Consider the following 13,577-nt stretch of genomic DNA (forward strand, 5'->3'; position numbering starts at 1 on the left):
CTCTGATATCCTCCTACGGCGCCAAATTCACATGTGGATCTATGCAGCATTTTGTTTTTTGTTTCAAAGAAGTGGTCACCATATACTTTAATTGTTTTGGATTTGGCTGCAACGCCCCTGAAACTCCAAAAGTGTTTTGTGGACTCAAACACTTCACCCACCCCTCCATCGGCTTAGCGGTGAGTAAATAATGAGTGAATTTTCATTTTTCGGTGAACTATCTCTTTAAAGCCATTTGCAACACTGGCGTTACACCTGACATGACCCAGTTATACCCATAATATTTCATGCTAATTAGTTATTATAAAATTTAGAACAATTCACTCAGTTCAAAGACAGAATCATGACAGGCCAAGGATATATATTGTATATTATTATATACTGATGACTAAATTAAAAGAAAACCAATTAAAAATCTGATGTAGTTTTTATGAATAGCTGGTAAATTGTGTCTGGAAATTAAATTACTATATGTAGGTGTCTGTTGTTTTCCAAAGCTGAGTTACCAGTCAGTGAGCAAAAAGAATTACATAGCTGTGAATCAAATACATTGTTTGTATGAGAAGTGCGACACAAATAAAGTCTGATTAATTGACTGCATCTTGTTTCATCATCTGCTCTGATACACAAGAGTCCAAAAAGCAAAAGTCCAACAAATAGATACCATCAGATATGACATATGTCCTAGTAAGGCCACTTCCCAACCCTTGTTCCTATAAATAAATGAATAATATAAGCCACACAGTACAATTTCATTTAAAATAAAGGGATTTTGTGATTGTAGCTGGCCAGAAAGACTGATATTTGTAATCCAAGTGCTAACAAGTGTAAACTGAAGCGTGTTGATGGATTAGTAACTGATGATAAACCATTTGAAATAAGTGACTTTCTCATTAATGTTGTCTCACTTGTCTGGAGCATGAGCGAAACTGTGGGATCCAGAAAAGAATAAACCAATGAGATCAAGTTTTCTCTCCATGTAACTCATAATAATGCAGAAACGTCTGTGACTGCTGGACCTGCTGCCTCCCCGTCTGAGCCACTTGCCACACCTGAGAAGCCAGGTGTGGCAAGTGTAATGAAGCTTTGCATGTGAGGTCACATTGTTCTTTTGATAGATGGTTATAGGAAACATTTATGTTTATGTTACATGAGCTTAACACGTCAATGATGAATTAGCAGACTGTGTGGGGAATGGCAGGAACAGATGGGTTGTTTTAGTTTTGTTTGGGTCAGAGGAGACTGATGACTTTTGATAGAATCAACAAAATCATTCAAAATTACTTATGTGATGTTAGTGTTATTTCCTAATTTAAAAAAATGTTTTGCTGCAGAAAGGTACACCAGAAATGATAGAATCATATCCTGTCTTACAAAAAAGAGTTCTGATAAGAAACAAATGTTAACACAGCTGCTTTTGTTTTTGATTACAGACTGGGGCTCTTCTCTCTGGGTGCCCGGTGCTGTCACTGAGCCTTGTGGATCTCCTGTGGATCTGTTTGAGGTCTCACAGCAAGCCCAGCCCTCAGGAGACACAGCACATATCAGCCATCCATGCTGGATATTCTTCTCAAAGCACAAAGCTGCTGTGGTAATGTGAGCATTTTGGGTTAACCTGAGCATGAGGCCTGAAGGGAAGCACCTCGTCTCCACAGCAACCAAGGACACAAAACAATGGCATCTGACCGTCCTGGTAAACGAGATTCCCCAGGGGACTTATGTGGGAAATATCAAACCAGGACACTTCCTTTCTTTTGCGTTTATTCTTTATTTGAAATACTCAAGAAGTACTTAAAATATACTTGTGAGGAACGCTTTGCCAAGGTTTAACCCACTGTACACAAAGGTTTTAAACTATGCTTAACATTTAAATATGCTGGGATACATATGAGTATAATGAATTAGCCTTTGTTGCATAGGTATCCTGATTAAAGTGTGTGTGTGTGTGTGTGTGTGTGTGTGTGTGTGTGTGTGTGTGTGTGTGTGTGTGTGTGTGTGTGTGTGTGTGTGTGTGACCTGACGAGAAACACACAAAGAAGAATTGACCAAATAAAGCAGAGACATCCACACGGATGCTCTGCAGCTCTCTTCCTTATAAGGTAACGTAGCGTGAGGCAGGGGGCGTGGTTTGTACGTTTACGTCCTCAACGTGCTCCGGACACCCGGAAGCATGTCTCGCTGAAGTTTGCTGTGTTTGTGTCCATCAGAGGAATATTTAGCCGCATATTCTCCATTCTAAGTGACGCTGTGTTGTGTGTGGCGCCTCCACGATGAGTGTGAGCGAAAAGGAAAAGGTAAGGGAGCGAGAGTTAGCTGCTTTGTCGTTTTAGCTTAGCATTTTTCCTCCAAATCCTCATGCTGGAGATGTGATCTGTCATCCTGAGACTTTGTTGCTAACGTGTCTCCCTTGTATCCAGGTGCCTGCCGTCCTGAAGGAGGAGGGGAACGCTCTCTTCAAGGCAGGAGACATGCAGGGAGCTGTCTGCTGTTACACCAGAGCCCTGAAGCTGAGTGACAGCTCGGGAGAGAGGGCTGTGCTGCACCGCAACCGCTCAGCCTGCTACCTCAAACTGGAGGAGAACAGCAAGGCAGAGGCTGATGCATCCAAAGGTGGGACACATACCTGCAGGAGATACTGTGGAGGTCATAGGATTAGAATTGTGTGAAGGGACAGTGGAGTTAAGCATGCAACTAACTTTTGCCAGCATCCATAAATCCCCAAGTTCTCATTTCGTATTTCACCTCACAGTTTTTCGTGTCTGTGATTTCACTGTAGAATTGTTGAGAAAATGAAAGGCAAAGTTTGCGACTTTTTCATTATGGCACTCATAACTTAGTTTGTGGATGTACACAATTATATCGAATGTCATGTCTACCTCTGTTTTCAGCTCTCGATAGTGACCCGGGTGATGTGAAAGCCAGGTTCCGGAGAGCTCAGGCTTTTCAGAAACTCGGTCGGTTTGACCAGGCCTTTCTGGACGCTCAGAGGTGTGCTCAGCTTGAGCCCAAAAACAAAGCCTTCCAGGATCTGCTCAGACAGCTAGGAGCACAAATCCACCAGAAGGTGATATGATGTTTTTAATAAAGTGGATAAAGGGTTGTGGATGTCTTGTATTTCAAACTGGACACTGAGGAGCAGCTCCTGATTCATGTCTTTTCCCTTAATCCTGTAGTCAAGAGAGCTAAATTCCACAGATGCAAGAGTGCAGCAGATGTTCTCCCTCCTTTTAGATGCCTCTGCGAAAGACTCAGATCGAAAGAAGGTAATAATGGCTCATAAGGCAAAGTCCTAATTGATTTCTCTACTTGTCTCTAAAAGTGTTTGGGTTTTTCCTCTTTTATCTTCAATTTCAGGCTGCTCAGAACCTGGTGGTGTTATCTCGAGAAGAGGCTGGAGCTGAGCAGATCTTCCGTAATGACGGCGTAAAGCTGATTCAGAAACTACTTCTGTCGAAGCAGGAGGAGGTGGTCCTTTCAGCTCTGAGGACTCTGGTTGGTTTGTGCACTGGCCATCAGTCCAGAGTAAGTGTAATTATATCTTCTCATAGTGGAAGATATTTATTGCATCATTTTTAGCAGGGATGTGTGCCTGTATTCTATTACTTGGAACACAGATAGAACAGGAGATATATTCAAAGTGATGCCCTTCTTATTTGTATTATTGTTTCTTTACATATTGCAACATTATTGTTTCTATTCAAGATTAATTTGCTTTGGCACAACTTATTAGTAGATGTTGATCCTACATTCATGTCTGTCAGGAGATCACATCCACCGTGCTAATAACACACACTCTTTACTGTTCTTCAGTGCTGAAATCTGTTGTTCTATCCCCAGACTATGGCGATTGTGAATGAGCTGGGAATGGAGCAGCTGTGCATAGTAATGGGATCAGGGGCCTCCACTGTGTCTCTGGCTGCCTGCCACCTGCTGCAGGTGATGTTTGAGGCTTTAACAGAGGGTATGAAAAAAGAGATCAGGGGGAAAGATGAAGCCATACTTCCTGGTGAGTTTTGATACAAATCGTGTGTATATTCCTATTTGTGTTTATTTTGTGTATATTAGCTTTCTATCCTGTGCTTTCAAAGGTAATTGATTGTGTGAATTTGACACAGAACCCTCCAAGGAGCTACGCTCAATGTTGAGGCATCTATTGGGAATGATTCCAGAACCTAATGTGTCAGGAACAGGCAGAGACAGCGCCATCAACCTCCTGGTCAAACAAGTACCCCGCAAGTCTTTGAAAAACCCTGACAACTCCCTCACACTATGGGTGATAGACCAGGGTATGAAACGCACACGCATTAAATAAAATAATCTATTCACCCTTGTGCTTTGATGGAAATAAATAGCCATAGACTATTATAGATTTCAATTTCTTTGGCTTAGCTATTCCAAGCCCTTGACATTTGGTCACCAGATTGATGATGTCCTTGTCCTCCTACAGGACTTAAGAAGATCCTGGAGGTGGCTGGGACAGTCGCTGAGCTCTCACAAGGACCACCTCTTACAGACAACTCCCACATGTGCTGCTCTGTCTTGCTCAGCAAACTCTACGATGACCTAAAGAGTGACAAGGAGAGGGAGAACTTCAACAAACTATGTGAAGAATATGTTCAGTGAGTTAACCTGAAGCCTGTTATTCGAAAAATAATATGAACACACAAAAATACATTATTGTATCTCATTGGCCAAAAAATTGCATCCTATTAATGATTTTATTCCTCTGATTATTTTTCTGGGCAGGCAGTACTTCAGCCGACCCGGCCTGGAAGGCAAGTTGCGAGCCATCCAGACAGTGTCGGTGCTTCTCCAAGGACCGAGCGACGTGGGTAACAGAACTCTGGAGATGTCAGGATTGATGGACGCAGTGATTTCTCTGTGTGCCTCCGAAGATGTAATACACCAGCAAGTAGCAGTGGAGGCTGTTATACATGCTGCAGGGAAGGCCAAGAGAGCCTCCTTCATCACAACCAACGGAGTGGCACTTCTGAAGGACCTCTACAAGAAGAGTGAGAATGACAGGATACGTGTGAGAGCCCTTGTGGTAAGTCCTGCAGGCAGCTGGATTTAAGATCGTCATTTATAAAATATAAAAGTTAATGCTTTCATGTGGCTTATTATGCAGGGTTTGTGCAAACTTGGATCAGCAGGAGGGACTGATTTCAGTATGAAGCAGTTTGCCGAGGGATCCACACTGAAACTTGCTAAGCAGTGCAGGAAGTATGTACTGAATGTTTACGTTGAATAATGAACCTGGGTTAAGATTAAGAGAAGAGTGTCATGCATTGTTTGCATTGTTGCATTACAAAACAAAAAAACAACCGATAAGGAATGAACTCTTTGATCTGGAATAAGAAACAAGCTGCATCTCTCTCTGTTAGGTGGTTGTGTAATGAGTCTCTGCCCCCAACCTCCCGCCGGTGGTCTGTAGAAGGTCTCGCCTACCTCACCTTTGATGCTGATGTGAAGGAAGACTTTGTGGAAGACAAGAGCGCTTTGCTGGCCATGTTTGAACTGGCAAAGGTTGGCTAATTGTGATACATGAACTGTAAAATTTATATTCATAAAGACTAATTCCTCTTGAAAAGGGGTATTTTTGTGATATTTGTCACAATGTTGTTTTTCTGTATGTTCTACAGTCAGAGGATAAAACAGTGCTATTTGCTGTGGGCTCCACATTAGTGAATTGTACCAACAGCTATGAAGTTGAGAAGCCGGATCCTCAGATGGTGGAGCTGGCCAAGTATGCCAAGCAGCATGTGCCTGAGGAGCACCCCAAGGTGCTGCTGACATACTCACTTTTTGTATATGTAGATTTAACATCACACAGTGTTCCTTCAGTGCTGCACAGTTGCTCTACTTCTCCAATTTCAACCCTTTTCTTTAGCTGTTCTTAAAATGTATGTAACATGCATATTTTTTAACGTTGGTGTGTTTTTCCTGAACCTTTTTGTCTGTTCATGTGTCAGGATGCACCTTCCTATGTTGAGAAAAGGCTGGGGAAGCTCTTGGAGTCTGGCGTAGTATCTGCGTTGGTGTGTATGGTCAAACAGGAGAGTCCAGCTCTTACTGAGGCTTGTAGAGAGTGTATCGCCAGGTAGGAAAATGGCAGTTTTTAGTCCTTACTCACTGTTCTCTCTGCAGATTTGCTCTTAATGCCATTTTTCACGGCAGGGTGTTCTTGGCTTTGGTGGAACGACAGGAAGACAGAGGCACAGTGGTGGCACAGGGTGGAGGAAAGGTAGAGGCACTATGATAGATTTACTAGTTGAGCCTGTGCACTTGAATACCTGACCTGAATTCTTTGCTATTGGAGTTTTAATTGATGTACTTTTACTGTTTTCTCACCCAGGCTCTGATCCCACTGGCAACTGACAACACAGGTTTAGGGAAAATCAAAGCAGCACAAGCCCTGGCAAAAATAACCATCACATCTAATCCAGAAATTGCCTTTCCAGGAGAAAGGGTAAAGATAAATTGTAATTGGTGTCTTCAGTGAGAAATGTAAAATGTCCTTGACATTGTTTAACCTTTGTTCTTTATGATTGTAGATCTATGAGGTGGTTCGGCCACTTGCCAGTCTCCTAAGCCTTGAATGCTCCCTGCTGCAGAACTTCGAGGCACTCATGGCTCTCACCAACCTGGCTGGCATCAGCGATAGACTCAGGTTGGTCACTAGGGGGAAGTCTCTCCCAAGAATACATGTACAAACCTCATTTGAATTGTTTTTCTACAATGTATGAAACCAGGCACATATTTATGCTATTTAGACTTTTAAACAGACCTAGTTTTCAGTTAAAATGCTGAAAATCTAAAAATATTAATCATATTCTCTCCCTGTATTGATAATGTATATTGTTTCACAGACAAAAAATCATAAAAGAGAAGGCTGTGCAAAAAGTTGAAGGCTATATGTTTGAAGAGCACGAACTGGTCCGAGCCTCTGCCACAGAGTGCATGTGTAATTTGGTTTTAAGTACAGAGGTAAGACGTATTATATTGAGAATACATTATTGGCACAAATTTATAAAAATGTTAAGTTAACAGCTATGGGTATTCGGTGTGTCCTCAGGTGCAGAAGATGTACCTGGCAACAGGGAACGATCGCCTAAAGCTGCTTGTGCTTTACTGCGGCGAGGAGGACGAGAGGCTGCGGAAAGCTGCTGCAGGAACTCTGGCCATGCTGACCGCTGAGCAGCCTGAGCTCTGTGCCCGCATCCCTGGAACAGTAAGTACACCACTGCAGCTGCTCTCTGTCAAAACCTTCACATACTACAAAGACAAATTTTTATATTTTGTTTCTCATGACTTCCTGTTGTCCTCTCTTCACAGACAACCCACTGGCTTGAGATCATACAGGCGCTGCTGCTCAGTGAAATATCTGACCTCCGTCATCGTGGAGCGGTCATCGTTCAGAACATGATGCAGGCGGAGAAAAGCCTGGCTGAGACACTCATGGAGAGTGAGGCTCTAGAGATCCTGACTGTCCTGGCAAAGGGAGGAGAAGACATGCCGCAGCCCATTATAAAGGTCGCTCAGAACTGTCTGGACAAAGCTGTGGAGTATGGCATCATCAGAAGCAGAGAAGGGCGGGATAAGGACAACTGAACCCTAAAAACACTGCTGCTGTGTGTGGATGTGCCTCGAGAGTTATGTGGGTCCAGTTGTTTGGTCTGAATGGATATACACTGATTGTCAAAAAGCAGTAATGAATTTATTTGACAAAAATGTCTTGGATAAAAAACTATTTTATACATTCTTTACTTAAGATTGTAATTTTTACTTGTGTAATTGTTATTCCACAAATATACTTTGTCTTAATTTCACATCATTATTATTATTATTTGTGTAATTATGTTTGACATACAAAGACCAAAACATTTCATTTGTATAATTCACCAAATCGTGTGCAGTGTTTTCATTTTAAATTCACTACGTTCCCACTACTTTGACTGTGTTTGATAAATAAATATCTCTACATGAACCTTATTGTCATCTCTTCTCTTTGTAGGCACCTGAATGTAGAATCTGTCTTAATCTGTCTCTGTTAAGAACAGAGGATGTCACACCTTGTTAAATCCTATGAGACAAATAGTGATTACTAAATATAATGATGTTATTAATGACTGCAGCACCAGATCATTTGAGAAGTAGTAATAGTAACAATTATTTATTTTATTATTGTTATTATTAGTAAGTAGAGTCTAATTTAGATCCATGAAGCGGCTCACATCAGTGCGCATGCGCGGTGCGTCCCCGCGCCACCTTCCACGTTGTTCAAACTTTGCGGGTAACTGCGCTGCAACGGATCCGGTGCGGCAGCTTCCGTGAGAAACAAACGGAGGTGACGCGTTTTTCGATGCGGTGGTTTGGATTCGGCTTTAACGCATTCGGACAAATATGTGACCGATTAAACAAAGCGGCTGGATGTGACGTCACTGAGGAAATCAAACTGACCCTTCCAACTGAGCTCGAGTCCTCCTGCTGCTGCTCCAAGATCAGAGGAGTGAGAGCGAGCTGGAGTCGAAGAGTGACTGTGCACGAGGATGGTGAGTCAGAAACACAGAGATACTGACACAGCAAGCTTCTGTAACCACACTCTTAGTATGGGTGTTAACCATAGACTGTATATAAAGGTGTTAACTCAAGTTTGCTCTTTGTGTGTGTGTGTGTGTGTGTTAGGTGACAGCTGTGTGTGTGTGGCAGGTTTCGCTGCAGCCTCCTCCTGTGGTGTTTCAGTGAGCCTCGGCTGTAAAGACGCTTTCATCAGTGAACAGCACCTCACCCTTGCTTTCCCAGGCAGGATCGAAACCTGGGACCTGCAGAGGAAAGACAAGACTCCATCATGGAGCACGGAAATAAACACGCAATCTGGTGGTGAGTATTTTAATATATCATACAGCTGACAGACATGAAAAGGTTTATCACATGATCTGTCAGAGGCTCTACTGTAAACATCTGGCTGCTTTCTTACTCCAGGTCCCCTCCTGAATCTCCCACTGGTCCCTGGTGGTTACATAGCAACCAAACCTCCCCTCTTCCGCTCACTGTCTCCTCACCTGAAAGCCAAGAGTCTTGCTCTGGGAGGAGAGCATGCCATCCTTCTCTGTGCCACAGGAGCCGTGTACACATGGGGACTGGGCAGGTACAGCTAACACTCACATACACGTCTTTATTGACCACTGCAACTGCACCCTTCTGAGTATCTTGATGTTTTTGCATGTGTGTGTTTTATTTAAAAGTCACGGTCAGCTGGGACACGGCGACCTCACCTCTGAGGAGGAGCCCAGGGCGGTGGAGGCCCTCTGGGGGATGACCATGAGCGGTGTTGCTGCAGGAGGCTGGCACTCTGTCTGCATTAGTGGTAAATGTTATTAAAAAAAGTGTTGCCAGTGAAAAGGGTTATGATCCTTCAACTTAGAAAAAAGAAAAACCTCAGATGACCTTTTCTTCACAGATGGCGGTGACCTTTATTTGTGGGGCTGGAACGAGAGCGGTCAGATTGGACTCCCATCACGAGGTCTGAGGAAAACAATGCAGCAGCGTAGTAGCCAACAAGCAGGTTTGTCTGTCTCCTTCAGGAATGTGAAATACAGTTTCACACTCCTAAACACAGTCGTCTTATATTTCTTCTTGCCTGAAGTGACGTCTTTCAATCCAAAGATTTCCGTCCTATCTGCTGAGGTTCACTTTGAATCTCTGAACAATAGGACAAAAAGTGTTGGACCTGGTGGATATATTATATGTGAAAGAGACAAAATTGTAATTTGTTCAAATGTTTTCTGCAGGTTTAGCATAATAAACTCAATGACATCAAACATCTCACTCCCTAACAGTCTGTTTAAATGAATAGCATGTCAGGTATAGGTATGGGAAAGGCTTTAGCATTCATGGATGAACCACCGCTATGACTCTAATATAACGTCATGTTCAGTATTTTGCCTGTTGTTGCCACTTAAGCGTAATATTGTCACGGTAATAGCCCAGTTTCATTGACTGCATTGAACAGGAGCTCTGTGCCAAGACGCTGATGTGAAGAGTGATGAAGAGCCACAGGAGGGGGAGAAACACGAGGAGGTATTCATATCCATCCAGGCTTTCCCGGCTCTGCTGGATGTCACTCCGTCCTGTGAAATCAGGACAGTCAGCTGCGGCTCCCGTCACACAGCTGCTGTGACAAGTAAGGACTCTTGTTGTGACAGTTGATGGATAATATTGATTTACATTTCTTGATAAGTCATTGTCATATTTATCTAATTTCAGCCACAGGTGACCTCTATACTTGGGGCTGGGGTAGGTTTGAATTCTGAATCTGAGATAAATACATTGTATTGTCTGTGAAATGTTTGGTGCTGGTGTTGCTGCTGCAGTGTTAACATCCCCCTGACCATCTCTTCTTCTTTTACTATTTCAGGTGAATACGGTCAACTTGGACATCAGACATTAATCAGTTCAGATGAGCCCCAGTGTGTGGAGTTCTTCAGGGAGCAGCAGATGCGTGTGGTTGATGTGGTGTGCGGGACGTGGAACACTTTTGCTGCTGTTGTCAAGGAGGAAGTACCAAGCTCTTAAAAATACAAAGGAATCTCCCTCATTGGAGAACAGTGGACTTTGGACAACATATCAGGAAGTGTAAGCTCTCACAACACAAACATTAATACTTAAGATTAAATATATTTTGTAATACAAACGTGTGTTTGTTTGTTTGTTTGTTTTTTTATCTGAATGAGAGTTATTCTGTACTTTTGGTAAATGTTTTTAGTTTATTTACAGATATTTTAGAAAAATCAAAAACAATACATAAAAACAGTTAAGGCAATAAAATCCACGGGTGAATATAATTTAAGGCAAATATTAAATTGTTCTAATTGAAATAATTAAACACTGTGATATCAGAGGGAAAGGGTGATGCATTTCCACGGCCCTCTAGAGGTCTTCACAGCACAATCTTGAAAGAACTGTGGAGAAATCAAATTGTTAGGTTGCAGTTGAAGAGGAGAAAATTGGGTAAAATAACAATAATAATTTGATTTGTTTTCTTACCTGACAAAATCTGGTGATCTTGAAATCACATGCTGAAACTCTGAGAGGTTCACTGTTCCATCCTTGTCAATGTCCGACTCTTCAAGAATCTAAAAAGAGGAAGAAGAAACTATATCCACTGTCTTCACCATCTGAAATGCTTTTACAAATTTCAATTCAAACAACTTCAGGTAATTCATTTGGAACAGCAAGTTGAACACAAACATACACTGAGAGGAACAAATACATTTAAAAAAAAAGTTAATGACAGTACAAAAAGTTAAAAAGTGGATTCAAATGATCAGCTACAAAGAAGGCAATGCCTCATTGAACTCACATTGCTGATGAGCTGTCGCATTTCCTCTGTGGTCAGTCTTGTGTCATCAGTCTCCCCGGTCAGACAGTTCACCAGCTTCTCCAGATCGCCACTGTCAAGGGTTCCATCATCGTCAAAGTCTAAAACAATACATGAATATACTTATTATGCAGATTCATTTCCTTACATATATTATTTGTAACCAGCAACGTGTTTTAATCAAGTGACTTACCAAATATACGGAAGGCATAGTGGGATTTGATTTCCAGTGTAGCAGAGTCACTGAAGGCACTCAATAGATCCAGAAAATCCTCAAAGGTGAGGCTTCCATCTTTGATATCAGACGTTGAGAACACATGGCAGATTCTGTTCCTGAAAGGGTTGGACTGAAACAGGAATAAGTACAAGGGTCAGTGTAGTTTATCAGCACTTGAAGTCTTCTTCCAGAACACACAAAAGCACACGACAGTCCTGGTTAAACTGTGAAAATAAACCACGCAGACGTCCACATAATATCCATAGATCCTCTTTTTAAACCCTTAAATGTATTTTTACCTTGAGTTCTGGCAAAGTAAGAATCTTCTCCATTGGTACCCTGGTGTTAAGAAGATCTTTCTCCTCTTTCGGGAGCAGTTCAGTGAATCTCTTGTGAGCTCTGATTATGAGAAGAAAGGCAATATTTGATTATGTATTGCAACACGCAGTGATAGATTACTGGAAATGATTTTTTATAATTGGTAACATGTTGCATGCAGCTGATTGCTTACAGGAGGATTTCTTGTTTTGTCAGGAATGTCAGCTCCTGTGAGGAAAAGGAATTGTCATCAGAATGAAAGCAGTCACGGATGAACCTTAAACACTGTTGTCACTTACACTTTAAAACCTTAACATGTTTTGACTCCTATATCCTGTTCATATATATTTCCTTCATCTTCTATTGCCTGTCAATCCATGATATTAGCAACATTAGCTTCCACTTAACCAGCGTGATGACAAGTGCCATCAGAGTTTTCTTTTTACTTTATAGGAAATACAACAACTACAGACGACAAATAAATCACCCTGCCCCCCTGGTGACAAAGCTATTCTTTAGCTTCGTAGCATTTAGCTGAGATAGTTCTAACGATGCGTGGAAGAAGCAGCTCGCAGCTTTACCACTCGGTTTACTTCCGTAACGATATAACATCAGTTTTAATGACGTGTCTTGGGGGACTTACTTGATATTCCGAGAGCAAATCCTTCCCAAGGTTACTTGCCGTAGTTCCCATGGTGACTTTTTCGACTTGATGTGTACTTTCTTAAAAAAAAAAACTAGTACTTGTTGCCTTTCTATCGCTTACTTCCGGTTTCTGCTCAGCGCATTACTCTTTCCTGTGTTCAGCTTCAGCTACGTAACGGTTTCCACGGTGACGCAATGTAAACAACGTGACGTGTAAACTATCAGACAAATAGAAATAAACAAATTATTTCACAATTTCATATTGATTGTACATTATACACTTTAATAAAATATATTAAGCCATGCACTCTTGCAATAAACAGAATAATATATTAAAACCTGAATGTTTTATCAGCTTTTCAATTAAAGGAAGTAGACAATGAACTGATATAGAGGCTCTGCTTCACTTTTAAAAACACCAAAAGAAGCTTTTTAGCACTTTACATTTATGGATGTGGAACTTGTAATATTCATATGTTTCTAAGAAGAAAAAACGTTTTCTAATTCTGTACTAATTTATGAAAACAAAGTAAAACAGCCTTAAAGCAAATAATAAAAGCATCACAGATATAATCCAAAGCTAAAGGGCAGATGCATCACCACAGACATTGAGTGTGATCAAAATTAATATCCTCATTGAATCTTCATATAAATGGCTCACAGGAAAAAATGAAGAATCTGAATTTATCTCTTCAGCTTTGTTTAATTCATTCATAAATCAACACGTGTCTCGTCTCATGAATGAATTCAACTTCACGCGCTAATATTCGGAGTGGTGGGCCACACCCTGTCTCTTGTTGCCATGGTAACGCAAAGTGCTGACGTTCCATCACCGGTGATTCATGGGAGACAAACGCGACAGCTAACTTTGGCTAAAGCTAACATCTCTGTGACTAACTTTAAATCACTGAGGTTTCTACTCCTGAAGAAAACTTTGAATTTACCTTGTAGAAATATTTTACTTTAAACGAGCTGCAGTTTTAACCGGAGCAAACACAACAAATAAAGATTTATATT

General features: G+C 41.5%; 3 protein-coding genes across 3 annotated transcripts; 2 read left to right on the top strand and 1 right to left on the bottom strand.

The window, feature by feature from the left end:
* Window positions 1–2,132: 2,132 nt before the first annotated feature.
* unc45a (unc-45 myosin chaperone A) lies at window positions 2,133–7,987 on the top strand. The gene is made up of 19 exons (XM_020079315.2): window positions 2,133–2,294; window positions 2,418–2,610; window positions 2,889–3,064; window positions 3,174–3,263; window positions 3,355–3,522; window positions 3,838–4,006; window positions 4,116–4,286; window positions 4,448–4,619; window positions 4,747–5,047; window positions 5,129–5,223; window positions 5,385–5,526; window positions 5,643–5,783; window positions 5,973–6,100; window positions 6,178–6,244; window positions 6,356–6,469; window positions 6,555–6,670; window positions 6,870–6,987; window positions 7,076–7,231; window positions 7,336–7,987. Exons 1-19 carry the CDS (start codon window positions 2,271–2,273, stop codon window positions 7,609–7,611), a joined length of 2,817 nt encoding a protein of 938 aa, XP_019934874.2. The 5' UTR covers window positions 2,133–2,270; the 3' UTR covers window positions 7,612–7,987.
* A 268-nt stretch (window positions 7,988–8,255) lies between these two features.
* On the top strand, window positions 8,256–10,693 carry LOC109624559 (RCC1 domain-containing like). Its single transcript, XM_020079316.2, has 8 exons — window positions 8,256–8,552; window positions 8,686–8,880; window positions 8,983–9,148; window positions 9,246–9,367; window positions 9,461–9,565; window positions 10,013–10,183; window positions 10,267–10,296; window positions 10,418–10,693. The coding sequence occupies exons 1-8, from the start codon at window positions 8,363–8,365 to the stop codon at window positions 10,573–10,575; spliced, it is 1,137 nt and encodes a 378-aa protein (XP_019934875.2). The 5' UTR covers window positions 8,256–8,362; the 3' UTR covers window positions 10,576–10,693.
* A 53-nt stretch (window positions 10,694–10,746) lies between these two features.
* Window positions 10,747–12,768, bottom strand: LOC109624212 (calcium and integrin-binding protein 1). Its single transcript, XM_020078745.2, has 7 exons — window positions 12,559–12,768; window positions 12,109–12,143; window positions 11,897–11,996; window positions 11,574–11,727; window positions 11,363–11,481; window positions 11,047–11,135; window positions 10,747–10,961 (listed from the first exon to the last, which is right to left on the bottom strand). Exons 1-7 carry the CDS (start codon window positions 12,607–12,609, stop codon window positions 10,940–10,942), a joined length of 570 nt encoding a protein of 189 aa, XP_019934304.1. The 5' UTR covers window positions 12,610–12,768; the 3' UTR covers window positions 10,747–10,939.
* Window positions 12,769–13,577: the final 809 nt, after the last annotated feature.

The sequence above is a fragment of the Paralichthys olivaceus genome, chromosome 7, assembly GCF_024713975.1.
Source record: "Paralichthys olivaceus isolate ysfri-2021 chromosome 7, ASM2471397v2, whole genome shotgun sequence".
NCBI lineage: Eukaryota > Metazoa > Chordata > Actinopteri > Pleuronectiformes > Paralichthyidae > Paralichthys > Paralichthys olivaceus.

What these genes read in the sequence shown, in the direction of transcription:
- unc45a (XM_020079315.2), top strand. Translation starts at nt 2,271, where the DNA reads ATGAGTGTGAGCGAAAAGGAAAAG. An exon ending in GCACTGGCCATCAGTCCAGA is followed by an intron (nt 3,523 to 3,837) that starts GTAAGTGTAATT and finishes TTCTATCCCCAG; the next exon opens with ACTATGGCGATTGTGAATGA. An exon ending in ATTTGGTTTTAAGTACAGAG is followed by an intron (nt 6,988 to 7,075) that starts GTAAGACGTATT and finishes GTGTGTCCTCAG; the next exon opens with GTGCAGAAGATGTACCTGGC.
- LOC109624559 (XM_020079316.2), top strand. Translation starts at nt 8,363, where the DNA reads ATGCGGTGGTTTGGATTCGGCTTTAACGCATTCGGACAAATATGTGAC. An exon ending in TACACATGGGGACTGGGCAG is followed by an intron (nt 9,149 to 9,245) that starts GTACAGCTAACA and finishes TTTATTTAAAAG; the next exon opens with TCACGGTCAGCTGGGACACG. An exon ending in GCGTAGTAGCCAACAAGCAG is followed by an intron (nt 9,566 to 10,012) that starts GTTTGTCTGTCT and finishes TGCATTGAACAG; the next exon opens with GAGCTCTGTGCCAAGACGCT.
- LOC109624212 (XM_020078745.2), bottom strand. Translation starts at nt 12,609, where the DNA reads ATGGGAACTACGGCAAGTAACCTTGGGAAGGATTTGCTCTCGGAATAT. An exon ending in TTACTTTGCCAGAACTCAAG is followed by an intron (nt 11,728 to 11,896) that starts GTAAAAATACAT and finishes TTCCTGTTTCAG; the next exon opens with TCCAACCCTTTCAGGAACAG. An exon ending in AGATCACCAGATTTTGTCAG is followed by an intron (nt 10,962 to 11,046) that starts GTAAGAAAACAA and finishes ATTTCTCCACAG; the next exon opens with TTCTTTCAAGATTGTGCTGT.